The sequence below is a fragment of the Terrapene carolina genome, unplaced genomic scaffold (genome assembly GCF_002925995.2).
Source record: "Terrapene carolina triunguis isolate 2854851 unplaced genomic scaffold, T_m_triunguis-2.0 Scaffold69, whole genome shotgun sequence".
NCBI classification, from domain to species: Eukaryota; Metazoa; Chordata; order Testudines; family Emydidae; genus Terrapene; species Terrapene triunguis.
The window spans coordinates 5,588,619-5,603,679 of NW_020664420.1; the positions used below are offsets into that span (position 1 = coordinate 5,588,619).

Consider the following 15,061-nt stretch of genomic DNA (forward strand, 5'->3'; position numbering starts at 1 on the left):
ATGCAGCATCGCCAACCCTGTGTGTTAAAAAATCGTGAGTCAGGCTTCAAAAATCATGAGATTGGATTACAAATCAGGAGATTTTTTAAAAAATAGACTACTTTGGGGTTCATTTCAGTTTTGTCCTCTGCATGCTAAGCTTTTGGGGGGCACTTACGCTACATTTTCCCATCTTGTCTCTGTAGCCATGAGGACTAGGAACTTACTGTTTTAAAAATTAAAACTGAGATTTTCACATAGTCACACCCATCCAGGAGCTAGGGCTTTTAGAGTGTCTCCAAATATCACGACACGCGTGCTAAAATCGTGGGAGTTGACAACACTGCGAAAGTAAATTCCTACCCCCTCCTCCCTCAAGAAAGGATGGCAGGCAACGTGTTTCAGAATTGCTGGATAGGGAAGGAGTTCCCACATTGCCGTGATTTGGGGCCTCATGAAGAGCAAAATGCAAACACGGGCAGGCCCGGCTGATGAAATTATACAGATAGACCAAAAGCTAAATACGAATAAATCTTCCGTTCCCATGAATGGGCCAGATTCTGCTCTCAGTGCTACTGACATAGTTACAATTAACTCTGCTGAAGACAACAGCCAAGCTGCGGTATATTATGTACTGGCAGTTGTACAAAGAAATGGATTCCATAAAATGCAATGAGAAATGGTCATCAGCTGTTGTCTGGAGAGCCCTGTTCACAGTCACCCCCACTGAAAGCTCCAGTCCCCAGGGCTATCTTGACTGCGGGGAGTGGGCAGGGGGCTGTTGTGGGGTTTTTTGTTTGTTTTTTGTTGTTGCTCTATCTTTGTTCACAATGCCCTTTGATTGTGGTGCTTACCCAGCAGGGGAAACTGAAGCTGAAACATTAGGGACAATGGGATCAGGGGGTGATCCAGATGGATACATTGGGAACAAAATACACTTAACTGCATTACTTTCAGCTAGCTGATTTGCCAGTTCTTTTAAGTAAACAGTGCCCACGTATCAATTGCCGCAAGTCAAATTCGACCTGCTGCAGGCCACATGATCTCTGGTTGCCATGCTGGAGTAGCGTATGCTGAAGAATTCTTTTCGAGTGACATGCGTGTGTCGGGGGAAAGTTCATAGTAAATGATACTGGAAGAAGCTACATTAAGAGACCCAGTGGGCTGTTGCATGCTTGGGCGAATACATAGTTTTGATAGACTGCATGGATGGCACAGGCCTGCAAACCCTTCCACAAGGGCTTAACTTTTGAAGTCCTGTTGAAATCATGGTAGCTATTTTGTGCTTAAAGTCGAGCACGTGATTAAACAGTTGCGGGACTGGTACCTTAGATGTCACATGTATCTCTTTTCATGCATTTCAATATAAATCTTGTACTTCTCTGTGGTATTGTAGCAACAGCAGGGCTATCGTTAGAGATCTGTTGGTCGTTTCCGTGTCAGCCTCCGCTTTGGGAGACAAGGTGATCGGAGCGGAGGGGTAACTGGCTATGTCTAAACTACACCAATGTGTGAATTGCAGAGTGCACCAGAGTGTTGCTATCTAACTGCCCCATGTGGACGCTGCTGGCGGGAGCAGAAAGGTACCTCATTTGCTTTAATATAGACCTTTTAGTTTGCGTCAGCAGTGTCCACACAGGGCAGTTACAGTGCAACACTTTGGGGTGCTCCGCAATTCACACCCCTGTGTAGACCATATTGCGGCTCAGTGTAGACCGGGGTTCTCAAACTGGGGGTCGGGACCCCTCAGGGGGTCATGAGGTTATTACATGGGGGGTCGCGAGCTGTCAGCCTCCACCCCAAACCCTGCTTTGCCTCCAGCATTTATAATGCTATTAAATATACAAAGAAGTGTTTTTAATTTGTAAGGGGGGGTCGCACTCAGAGGCTTGCTGTGTGAAAGGGGTCACCAGTGCAAAAGTTTGAGAACCAATGGTGTGGACAAGCCCTGAGTCACAAAAATTCAGCTGATTTGCATTTGGCATCCAAGTTGTCGGTCCTCAAATTATTATTACTATTTTTAGCCCTGAACTAAATATTTTTGCCTCTTTTAAGCCAAAGGTCGGGGGCATCAGCAGCATGTGATTTTTTTTTCTGACTGCTATAACCCTTACTTTTCAAATGAAATTTCTCATGGCATTGAGTTTCACAACTCAGGGCTTGTCTACACTTACCGGAGGGTCCGGCGGCAGGCAATCGGTTTTCTGGGATTGACTTATCGCGTCTAGTGAAGACGCGATAAAATCGATCCCTGATCGCTCTGCCGTCGACTCCGGAAATCCACCGCGGCAAGAGGCGGCAGCGGAGTCGGCGGCAGCGCGGCAGCGGTCGACTTTCCCCCGTCCTCACCGCCAGGTAAGCCGACCTAAAATACGCAACTTCAGCTACGGTATTCACGTAGCTGAAGTTGCGTATCTTAGGTCGGACCCCCGCTGTAGTGTAGACCTAGCCTCAGCCTTTTGGGAGGAACTTTAGAGTTACTTTGATGACAGCCATAGAGCTAGGTGCGCCACTGAAGTAAAGTGCTACATCTTCATGGATGAGAGCGGAACAGTGCCAGCTTTACCCCATCAGAGCCCTGTAATTTCTAGTTTTGGGGGAGGGGGTTAAGTGAGAGATCATTATTATTTTGGGATCTTTGGGGCATCGATTGTGTACTCCTGTGTTTGTACAGCACCCAGCATGACCCCGATATGGAGCTTTTCTGGTTGCCGCTGCAATGTATATGTGCGAATAATGTAAATATTAATGAAAAAGAAGAATCACACCAGGTAGCCCTCTCAGTGTGGTAGCTGCTTTATAGACTGATGTGAAAGCATGAGGTGTAATCCTGGTCTGACTGAAGTCGATAGCAAACCTTCTGCTAAGAAAGCCTGCTGCTAGACTGCTTGATAAAGTGCAATGTACTTCCCCTTCCATGTCCCACAGTCCCACTGTGAAAGCCAGGATAAGGAAAGATTGCACCCCCATGTCTGCTCCAAGGAGAGTAGTGAGGGATTGATGGTCTGCAGTTGTGCCTGGACCTTCACTGGAGCCAATCTTGTCCCCTGGCTCGTCACACTGCACACCATAAGAACCAGGCACAATCTGGTCTGGAAGCTGAGCCGGCAGAAGCATCAGGGGTCAATGAAGTTGAATATGCATCTCGTGAGCTTGATAATTATTTTTAAAAATAATAATTTTACGCTAAATACGGTATTTCAATGCCCTCCTTTTTCAGTGGCCAAAGGGGATGGAGGCGGGTGGCTACATTTTGATAGGTCTGGCTGAAGAAGGATATCAAATTCACAACCCTGGAAACTGAACTCCTCCATGTAAACAAGCAGATTGTGTCATCCTAGAACCCCCCCCCCCCCCCCTTTACTGCCTGCTCCATGTGATTCAGCACGGAACTAGAGGGAGCTGCTTGTAGAACGAGGGGCTAGTTCATTCCTCAGGATCTGTTTACTGCTTCTTGGGCTCTGGGAATAGGCTGAGAAGAAGGGTGCACAAACCCAAACACCTGCAATTTACAACAGCTGCACATTCTGTTTTCTCACTTTACTTTTCCTGGGAACCCTTTCCTTTCCTAAGCATGCTCAGCCCACATGCACAAGTGCTGAACAAGCCACAGAATTGAAGAATCTCCAGTTACTCCTTGAGACAGTGCACCAGAATAGCTTAAATATTATGGTATATTCCAGGGGTAGGCAACCTATGGCACGTGTGCCGAAGGCGGCACGCGAGCTGATTTTCAGTGGCACTCACACTGCCTGGGTCCTGGGGGACTCTGCATTTTAATTTAATTTCATTTTAAATGAAGCTTCTTAAACATTTTAAAAACCTTATTTACTTTACATACAACAATAGTTTAGTTATATATTATAGACTTATAGAAAGAGACTTTCTAAAAATGTTAAAATGTATTACTGGCACACGAAACCTTAAATTAGAGTGAATAAATGAAGACTCGGCACACCACTTCTGAAAGGTTGCCGACCCCTGGTGTATTCCAACAAGGCCACATGCCTGACTTTTACATACACACACTAAGGATCTATCACCACCCACTTGCCAATAATATGCATGTTTACAGGTCTCTAAACATAAACCCTGAACCTGGTGGTTCAGCACCTTTAAACATAAGAACATACAAATGGCCATACTGGGTTAGACCAGTGGTCCATCTAGACCAGTATTCTCTCTTCCAACAGTGGCTGGGGACAGATGCTTCAGAGGAAAGGAACAGAGCAGGGCAATTATCGAGTGATTCGTCCACTCTCAGCTTCTGGCAGTCAGAGGCTTAGAGGCACCCAGAGCATTGTGTTGTGTCCCTGACCTTGCCGAATAAGCATTGATGGTCCTATTCGCCATGAATTCATCTAATTCTTTTTTGAACCCTGTTATACTTTGGCCTTCACAACATCTCCTGGTGATGAGTTCCACAACTTGACTGTGTGTTGTGTGAAGAAGTACTTCCTTGTGTTTGTTTTAAACCTGCTGCCTATTAATTTCATTGGATGACCCCAGGTTATGGTGTTGTGTAAAGGGGTAAATAACTTTTCCTTACTCACTTTTGCCATACCTTTCATGTTTTTATAGACCTCGATCATATTCCCCCCCGCTTAGTTGTTTCTTTTCTAAGCTGAACAGTCCCAATCTTTTGAATCTCTCCTCATATGGAAGCTTATCATTTATTTGGTATTCACAGTCTAATTACAATCACAGCTTACTACTGAAGAGTAGCTTGCAATACTATATGTATGAAGCACGTTTCACAGCTTGACATGGAGTGTCACAAAAATGGATAGGAAATCATCATAAAACCAACAAATGATTACAGGGGAGCAAGAGGCTAGAAGTGGTCAATACATGAAAGTTAAGTGGGTTTGTTTTGTTTGAAGGGGCTTTTGAAACTGTTATGTCGGAAACATACGTAATTTCTTCATCTGAAGAAAGTCCACTGAGAATCAATGTGGACTTTCATTTGCTCTGCGCTGGTCTTCAACATAACTGTGCCCTTAATGTTATCCCTGAAGTTTGAAGGGATATTGTCAGATTAAAAATCATATTGAAAATATTGCTTACCTACATTGCAAATTACAGTTCATTAAATTGGAAAGAGATGTTAAAAACTAATTTGGGTCCTGATCCTACCTTACTGTATTCACATGAGTAGTCCAGTTGGGCCTACTCACCTATATAAAGCTAAGCAGTAGCACCACGCTGCAATTTTTGAGCTGCAAACACCGGATCTGATTCTGTAACCCTCTCTTACACTGACGGACTGCCCACAAAGGCAATGGTTACTCAACATGAGAACAGGTTGCAAAATCAGGCCATTTACAAGGGAAGGTTTTGCTTGTGTTAAAAGTGTGCAAACACACACACACACACACACAAACTCCCTATATATATCCTTAGTAATTTAAAAGTGTATGGAAATATTTCTCTTGGTCTTAAGGTTGCAAAAAGCTGCATTTACAACTCATAAATATGTGGTCAAGTTTCACCTATGTCCTTTTTGAAGGAGACTTTACAAAGTATCTGAGAACTTAAGAGAAGATAATTTAAGAGAAGTTGTCCTTCAACATGCAAGTTTATAAGATCTTTACATTAATGTTTATGATGGGCCCCATAAACTCACTTTTTTTTTTCATTTTCTTCTGCTTTGCAGGTTTATGACCGGCCCCCAAAGCATTCCGCTCTGCACTATGACCCAGGCCTCCAACAGGACTTCACCAGTGACACCTTAAAATCAAAGCACCAGCAAAAAAGCAGCAACCAGCACCATCTTGACTGGTCAGCAAGCTCTGACACTGGATCTGCATCTCAAAGTTGCTTCCTCAATACAGAATCCAGCCGAGAAGCAGCTAGTGCCACCAAGGTTTCTGCTCAAGAGCCAGTTGTTTCTTTCAGCAAGCCTCAAACAAAGAAATCTGGTGCAGGAAACACATGGAGTCAGTTGTCAACCAATAATAAAGAGCTGGCTGTATGCAGTGCCGTTCCATCGCCAAATAACATCACTGCAGCATCCCAGCCTAGCAATCCTTCCGAGTGCAATGGGCTTTCGCCTCTAGTGGATAAAGAGGGAGGAGGCCAAATGGAGATCCCTGACCAACCCACTGGGAACACAAAGAAGAAATCCAGCAAAAAAGACTTAATAAATCACACCATCCAAAACACAGATGTAGAATGGGTGAAAAATGCTCAAAAAGCATTTGAGAGCAAAACCCATGACAGCATGGAAAGGAAAAAGGAATCTTATTCAACGGACAAAATGCTAGAAGCATCGCCCTCGAGGCAGAACCCAAGTTCTGCCAATGGTTCTGAGAGTGACACCAGTCACGTACGAATTACTATCCCAATAAAGACTCCGACAGCAGATATGTCTGGCCACAAAAGGAAAAAAAGGCAATCTGCAAAATCTTCAGCAGATAAAACTCTCCAGGAAAAAAGCCTACCTTCTGGACTTCCCATGAGCAGTGAAGTAGCAAACAGGACTAGTTCACAACTGGAGGCAAGCAAAAAAGATCTTCGAGCCATAAAGCAAGGGAAAGCTCCTGAGAATGAGTCCCCATTGACAGCTATTGAGAGCAGTGGGGTCACTGACAAAGCTCCCCCAAACAATGCAAGTAGGCTCAGAAAATCTGCAGCTGCAACTTCCATGTCCGCTCCTAGCAATCTTTCTGCATCTAGCAAATTGCCACATATCCAGCACCCAAAACTTGCAGCAAAACGGAGATGGACCTGCAGCAAACCTAAAAACATGCTTCAAGAAACCTCCGTGGCTACATCCGAGAAGCTGATGATAGAGCCTCCTTCAGCCTATCCCATCACTCCATCTAGCCCTCTGTATACCAATACAGACAGTCTTACGGTGATTACGCCCATCAAGAAAAAAAGAGGACGACCAAAGAAACAGCCTTTGCTCACTGTCGAAACCATCCACGAGGGAACCTCCACCAGCCCGGTCAGTCCAATCAATCGAGAATTTCCAGGCACAAAGAAAAGGAAGAGGAGACGGAACCTGGCTAAGCTGGCCCAGATGGTCCCAGGGGAGGACAAATCCATCAGTGAACTGAAGTTTCACAAAAAGGTCGGCAAGCTGGGCGTATTGGATAAGAAGACCATCAAGACCATCAACAAGATGAAGACCCTCAAGAGGAAGAATATTCTGAATCAGATCTTGTCCTGCTCCAGCAACATAGCTTTGAAAACAAAAGCCCAGCCACCGTCCAGCGCAGGGGCTGCGACCATCGATGCCAGACTAGGGAAGCAAATAAATGTCAGCAAGAGGGGGACTATCTACATTGGCAAAAAACGGGGCAGGAAGCCAAGAGCAGAGCTGCAGCCCCCTCCAGAAGAACCTAAGACAGCCATCAAGCACTCAAGGCCTGTTTCGAGCCAGCCAGAAAACCCAGCAGTGCCTTCCAACTTGCAGTCACTTGTGGCATTGTCACCAGCAGCTATTCATCCGCTTTCAACACAGTTAGTGGGGTCTAATGGCAACCTTAGCCCTGCAAGCACTGAAACAAATTTTTCAGAGTTAAAAACTATGCCAAATCTTCAACCCATCAGTGCTCTTCCTACAAAAACCCAGAAAGGAATGCACAGTGGAACTTGGAAGCTGTCTCCACCCAGGTTAATGGCTAACTCACCTTCCCATCTCTGTGAAATAGGTTCTCTGAAAGAAGTCACGCTGTCACCAGTGAGTGAGTCTCACAGCGAGGAAACCATACCAAGCGACAGTGGAATAGGTACAGACAATAACAGCACTTCTGACCAAGCAGAAAAAAGCTCAGAATCCCGCAGGAGGTACTCTTTTGATTTCTGTACCCTGGACAATCCAGAGGCCATACCATCTGACACCAGCACAAAGAACAGGCATGGTCACCGGCAGAAGCATCTCATTGTTGATAACTTTCTCGCTCACGAGAGCATTAAAAAGCCAAAGCACAAGAGGAAAAGGAAAAGCCTGCAGAACAGAGATGACCTCCAGTTTCTTGCAGACCTCGAGGAGCTCATCAACAAGTTTCAAGTGTTCAGGATTTCCCATAGAAGCTACACGTTTTACCACGAAAATCCATATCCTAGCATTTTCAGGATTAATTTTGATCACTATTACCCTGTGCCATATATCCAGTATGACCCATTGCTCTATCTTCGCAGGACCTCTGACATGAAGTCTAAGAAGAAGCGTGGTAGACCTGCCAAAACCAATGACACCATGACAAAGGTGCCTTTTTTACAAGGGTTCGGTTACCCTATTCCCAGTGGGAGTTACTATGCACCCTATGGAATGCCTTACACATCAATGCCTATGATGAATCTTGGTTACTACGGTCAGTATCCAGCTCCTTTGTACCTGTCCCACACACTTGGAGCAGCTTCCCCATTTATGAGGCCCGCAGTGCCCCCACCCCAGTTCCATTCAAGCTCTCATATGAAGATGTCCACCACTGCCAAGCATAAAGCCAAACATGGAGTGCACCTGCAGACGCCTGTGGGAATGAGCCTTGGAGACATGCAGTCCTCCTTGGCGCCTCCAAAGGTTGGAGGAACAAGCGTTTCTAGTGGCCGACTTCACAAAAGAAAACACAAACATAAGCACAAGCATAAGGATGAGCGGATATTGGGGGCACATGAAGATCTGAGTGGTCTTTTTGCTAGCAAGTCCACCGGCTTCTCCAGCCATGCGATCAGCGAAAGGCTAAGTGGCTCAGACAAAGACCTCTCCTTGCTCAATGAGAAAAGCAAGCATAAGGAGAAACAGAAGCACCAGCATTGTGAAACGGGACACAAAGGCTCAAAGAGTAACTTTGAAGTGGATACACTGTCTACATTATCGCTTTCTGATGCCCAGCAGTGGACGCAGAGCAAAGATAAAAGTGATTCGAGCAATGATCCCATTGACTCTTGCACAAAGAGATACTCGGGTAACACTGAGAGTAGTGCAAGGTCAGAGTCCCTGGACATGTTTGGTGAAATCAGTTCCTCCATCGAAAAGCGGGACAATGATGCAAGTGGGAATAAAAGAAGAAGCTTTGAAGGGTTTGGAACTTACAGGGAAAAGGACATTCAATCTTTCAGGATGAATAGGAAGGACAGAAGTACCTATGATTCTTCAGCCTCTTCAGGTAAGCCCTGAATTTCTAACCTGAACAAAAAGGAGCTTGGCATTCTCAACTATGATGTTCCTTTTTAAAAGCTAGTCACTTATTTCTCTGTCATTATATAATTAAACCCCCATGATTATCCAAACTTTGGATTGTTGGGGAGTTGGCAAGAATGTTGGCTAGATCTAAAGCCAAAACCTTTTAAACACAGTTCGTTATTGCATAGCATTTTTTATAAATATTTTCTCTATTTCTCTCCTATTTATCCTCGCTTCTTATCTTTCCATTGAAAATCTCTTGGGCACTGGATTCTACAGCAGTCACTACTATAGGTAATTGCTGGCAAGGGGAGCACTGCAAACTTTCCTATTGATGGAATCCAGTACCTCTCACCACAGTGAATTGAGTCTCTGCTTGCACAGCCCTTGGAAGTAGAGCCATCATATTAAAGAAAGATTTTCTCCTATGGCATGGAGGGCCTACAAAAGATGCCTGTTGATCACTAGTCTTAGGGTACGTCTATACTTACCCGCTGGTTCGGCGGCAAGCAATCGATCTTCTGGGATCGATTTATCGCGTCTTGTCTAGACGCGATAAATCGATCCCAGAAGTGCTCACCGTCAACGCCGATACTCCTGCTCCGCGAGAGGGTACGCGGAGTCGACGGGGGAGCCTGCCTGCCGCGTGTGGACCCGCGGTAAGTTCGAACTAAGGTACTTTGACTTCAGCTACGTTATTCACGTAGCTGAAGTTGCGTATCTTAGTTCGAACTGGGGGCTTAGTGTGGACCAGCCCTTAGTCCCATTAGGTGTGATGGGAGTTAAATGGTAGTTGTGGGACACTGAGCCATCCCCACTAGTTGTGTGTTGTAGTGCCAATCAGGAGACCCAGGAATCCCGGCGATAGGCTGTTTTTGGATGGATAAACAGGCAGAGACCCCGGTTAGAATCCTAGTCTAATTCTCTCACTTTCTGGTCAGCAGGAGTCATGCAGAGTTGTGCACTTCAGACCGGGGTGGTAGCAGGGGGAGCCTGGTGTCACTGAAGCAATAAGCCCTAGATGATTAAGGAGCAAGGTTGATTGATTTTTAGCACTTATGACTTAGAAGGTAAGGTGGGTAGGTGGGACTGGGAGGAAGGAGGAGACTTGAAGTTCCATTTGGAGGTTCAGGGCTTCTCCTCCCCATACACTGGAACCTTGTCTGCAGATAGAATTGGACTTTGCATTATAAAGCTGCCTTCCTGGTAATGACACAGAGACAGGTGTTTTGCTGCAGCGTAAACAACTTTGGCTTGGGAAGAGGCCCAGAGCTCCTGCACCATCAGATATCCCATTGCTCTCTCATAAAGCACATTTCACGCTTGGGTTCTGGAGGAGCGGGCACCTTATTGAAATGGCCAGGTTTGAAGGAGATTCAGAGCTGGATTCTGATGCGCTAGAAAGGCACATCAAATTTGGGTCATTCCTGGCCTCGAAAATGAAGGGGCAGAATCGCTGTTGGGGAAGGCGCTGGGAAGCAATATAGAATTTATGCAGCCTGCCCATATGAGATTCTTAGGCTTTTGATTAAGAGCCAAATACTGCTCATGTTTACGTTAACTGGATTACTCCATTTTCTTCACCTTGACTAGGATCTGGCTGTAAGTAAAGAACAGCAAAGTTTTAAATGGAAGAGTTACTAGGTAAAGTACATATATCTAATATTCTTCCTACCCTCCCCCGGTGTACTATGCAAATAGACACAGTTTGACCAGTCTGTAATCTTTAGTCAACAGAAAACCAACCAGCAGTTTGGAAATATATCCATAAAAATTGCTACATGGACACAGACCAATTGTAACAAATGTGTGACATACAGAAATGCCGGAATGAGACTGAATTTATTTCCTGCTCATAGGCAACCAACATGAATGAGTCAGTTACAAAAGGTTAATACCCCTGTCATAGGGTGAGGTCATTATCCATGGACTGCAATGGCTTCTTTTACAATGATGATATTATGTCCTAATGCATAAGGGTTCAGAGCCCCCATCATTTTTATCCTGAGTACATGCTGGACATTACTGATTTCCCAATATGGGAGCAGTTGCACTTGTAGGCACTTCCATTTTCATGAACCGGAAGAACTGCTCAATCTTAATTTTCCAAGCTAATCCATTTAATATACAAAAAGAACATTCTCAAGAGGAAAAAAAACTAAAATAACTAAGGACACTTTGAAACTGAGCCCTAAAATCCCCCTACATTTCCAACCAAACTGACTTTTAGTTCAGCTGAGGGCAGAATTGTTTGTTAATAAAAAGCCTGATTCATTTTGTTTTCCCTTGGTGCATTATTGATGTCAATACAGAATAAGATGAAGTGGTTAGACCTGCAGTTTCTGCTTCACTAGATTCACTGTTCCAACTTTTAAAAATGGTTTTATATTTAAACCGTAGAATTTCTTACTTTCATGACTGCTAATAGGTGTTGTTCCCCCATGACCTAATCCATCAAGTTGCAGACTATGAACTGTTTTCTTCATTGTCAAAGTATTATTTAGATGGAAAAATCATCCACATTTAGGTAACCGGAGCCAGCTAACCAGGGCTATAACTTGCACGACAAGAGGAAAAATATTAAAACTAAAGAGCTCTGCCAAGAAAGGTCTGGAGCCAAGACTGCTCATTAAAGTCCAAGAACATCTGTCCGCTTATGATTTTCTAAGATCTCAATGCAACCTTGTTTTTTTGCCTTTCCCCTTCACTGATATTCTCAGTTGCAGTCTGCTCTTGAAATTGTCCACAGCTATTAACTGGTGTCCACTGAGGACGGATTAAACTTTTCCATGATAACCTTGACCTTCTTTCTCCTAATTCACCTTGTATTTCATGGAACTGAGAGCCAGACAAGCACTGTGAAATATGTAGTCCTCCAGCTGGAGGCTGTTCCGTAGCTGTGATAGTTCTCATCATCAGGCAGTTTTAGTCTCCCACTATTTACATATAATATATAATAATGATAAAGAAAGGCTTCCTGAATATTCAGACTAAATTTTAATGCAGATTCACAACAGACTTTCAGGTCAGCGTTGTCCTAGCCTGGTAAATCTTATTGCATTGTGTTTCAGTCACATGTCCTCAGCAGTATATGTGCACTGTTTATATCTCCAGGTTCCTCTTTACTCTATGTTACTGGAGGTAAAATATGCAACTAAAAGTGTGCAGTGTAAGGAGATAGCCGTGATAAAAGTCAGGAGAGAACCACTTAAGGCTATCGAGTGCCCATATGCTCCTAACAGTTTTCAGTGTCATGTGCTGCTGGAAGTGCCATTTCATTTTTTAAATAATCATTATTTGTATTCCAGTAGTACCTGAAGGCCCCAGTAGAGATCAGAACCCCACTGGGGTACGAATCGGTCACACACAGAGCAAGAGACAGTCCCTGCCCTGAAGAGCTTGCAATCTCAGGAGACAAAAGGATCAAAGAATCATGATCCTCATTTTACAGATAAGAAAGAGAGATATTCAGTGATTTGTATCACAGGGGGGTAGAATGAGGGAAGTATAATAGCAGTTCCTTCCCTCTCTCCCATAAGTACTGTGACGATAAATACATTAAAGCTTATGAAATCCATAGCTACTCTGGCCATGGAGGTCCTATCAGTACCATAGCTAGATGCTATCTGATTAAATACAGGTTGTGAGTATAATGGAGACAGCAGCAAAGACTGATAACCAAAAAGCTACTCTGTACAGTACTATCTTTCTGTGTATCCCTTTCCTGAGACTGATCACGATCTAGGGGTTATTTTATGCTTAGATTATCTCTGCAGGTCTTTGTAATTGAAGATTACACAGGAAGAGATTATCTAGCACGCATATCAGACATCCTGGCTCAAACATCAGCTAATAAGGACATGGTTTTCATCAGATACAGTGTGGGTACTATGCACAGTCAATTTACAGGAGTATAAAGTTAATTATATGCAGCTATTAAGAAAGGTAGTAATCATCAATCTCCAAGTGTCAGGTATTTAGCATGATGAACATGCCTTATAAATTAATACTTAACTCACCTACAAAATATCCTGTAGTCCCATCCTCCACCACATGGCACCAGTTTAACTCAAATGTTCAGTGGAATCAGTATCTCCTTTAGATCACAGATGGGAAGCACAAACAGATGAAGCTAAGGGAACCAGCAAAGAGGTCAAACCAAGCTCTAGGTATCAGCCAATGTCTGCTAGGACATACAAGAGATCTGTCTGTCTGTCTAGCTTTTTAACAGTTAACCACAAATAGGACAAAGGGAGAGTAGGAGAAATACTGGGCTAAGGCTCTAGAACAAGTGAGACAGTGAAATGGATGTGTAACCATTCTACTGCTGATACAGTACGTACTGCTTTAGAGGCAATCCTGCAAACACACAAGTGAGTAGCTTAACTCTCATGTTTTAATCAACAGGACTTCTCTCATCACTAAAGTTACCCTCAGGCCTAAGTGTTTGTAGGAATGGGCCATCTACACAGCACAGAATAAATCTCTGGAAATCCTCACCAAATAGTGTTGCCTGATTAAAAACAAGACTTGATTTGCACATAAACAAGCATGGCAAACTGTTGGCAACGTCAAAACCTGTTTTGTTTTGTTTTTTGAGGGATAGCCTACACTGTTCTCTGATGCTGCTGCAGCCTCTCAATGGGCAGCTGGAGAGAGCTACTTTTCACTAGTGGGTAAAGCGATTCCTCTTTCTGTGTGTACAGAGAATACCATGTTAGGGATAGCCAAATAGTATTAGTCCACCCCAAATATTGCTGTGGCTTGCTGAATATCTTATTCCATGAGTAGGTTTTTGTAGTTCCCCCACCCCCATCTCGATTTTTCACACTTGCTGTCTGGTCACCCTAAGTGAATATGTTATTGGATGAATAGCAGCAACATTTTTTCAAAAAAGATATTTGATTAATGCTTTCTTTTTGGTGAATGTTTTCTCATTCAACCTGCTCTGGGATATCTATATGTATCTCTATGCTGATCAGATCTTATATGTATAGATGATATGTATTATTGTTTATTTTTTGTATTATCAAAGCATCTAAGACCCCCCAGTCGTGAACCTACATTGTGCTAGGTGATGTAAAAACATAGACCAAATTGTGTGTGTGCGTTCCCTGCTCCGCCACAGACCTCCTATAAGACCTAGTCAGATTACTTAGTCCTCTGAGCCCTATCTGTAAAATGGGGGCAGATACACCTTCCTACCTTACAGGAGTATTGTGCAGATAAGTTCATTAAAGATTGTTAGGTGCTCAGATACTTCAGGGATGGGGCCAGATATGTCCCTGAGATAGATACGAACATGATAGCCAGGTGATCAATTTCATTTCCCATATACGTTTGACATATTAACTACCTTCACTCTGCCCACAAATCCATCTCCACTGTATCTGCTTCTCACATTCAAAGCCCTGAGCAGCTTCAAACACTAGCCATTTAAAATCAACCCATAAAGTCAGAGGTTTGCTTCTGTCCGTAGGATCTGAGGGGCAGAACAGGTAATATTCAGTTACAGGTTGAAGGTTTGATATGTCATGACTCAGCAAGGCTTGCATGGGAGCTTTACCCAGGGCCATTCTTTATGTATTCATTCACCGGCATCACAGTGTCTGTCTAGGCCCCTAGATGCTTAGGGATCTCTTAAAAATGAAACTACAAACTAATTGGCTCCATGGCCTCAGAAGAGATCTCCTGGGCCTTTAGGATACATTGCTGTCTGGTTGGTTTCTGCAGTGTTAGTTATATGCCACTGCAGAAGCAGAAAGCCATACTAGCCTGACCATTGCCCTGCTCTACTCTGGCACTTCCTATGTAGAAGGGATGAAGAGAGAAAATAATAGACAGGAGGAATACAAAGCAACAATGAATCAATATGGATCAGTCCAAAAGGCAGCAGCCTCAGCAGACCAGCTGCCTATCAGTATGAAGTTTTTGTAGGCAGCACAG

General features: G+C 43.9%; 1 protein-coding gene across 1 annotated transcript in view; it reads left to right on the forward strand.

The window, feature by feature from the left end:
* Positions 1-15,061, forward strand: part of SETBP1 (SET binding protein 1) — a 324,990-nt gene that overhangs the window by 226,901 nt on the left and 83,028 nt on the right. The window contains exon 3 of the mRNA XM_026649298.2: positions 5,636-9,098. Within this exon, the coding sequence (XP_026505083.1) occupies positions 5,636-9,098 (3,463 nt within the window). The remainder of the gene's footprint in view (positions 1-5,635; positions 9,099-15,061) is intronic.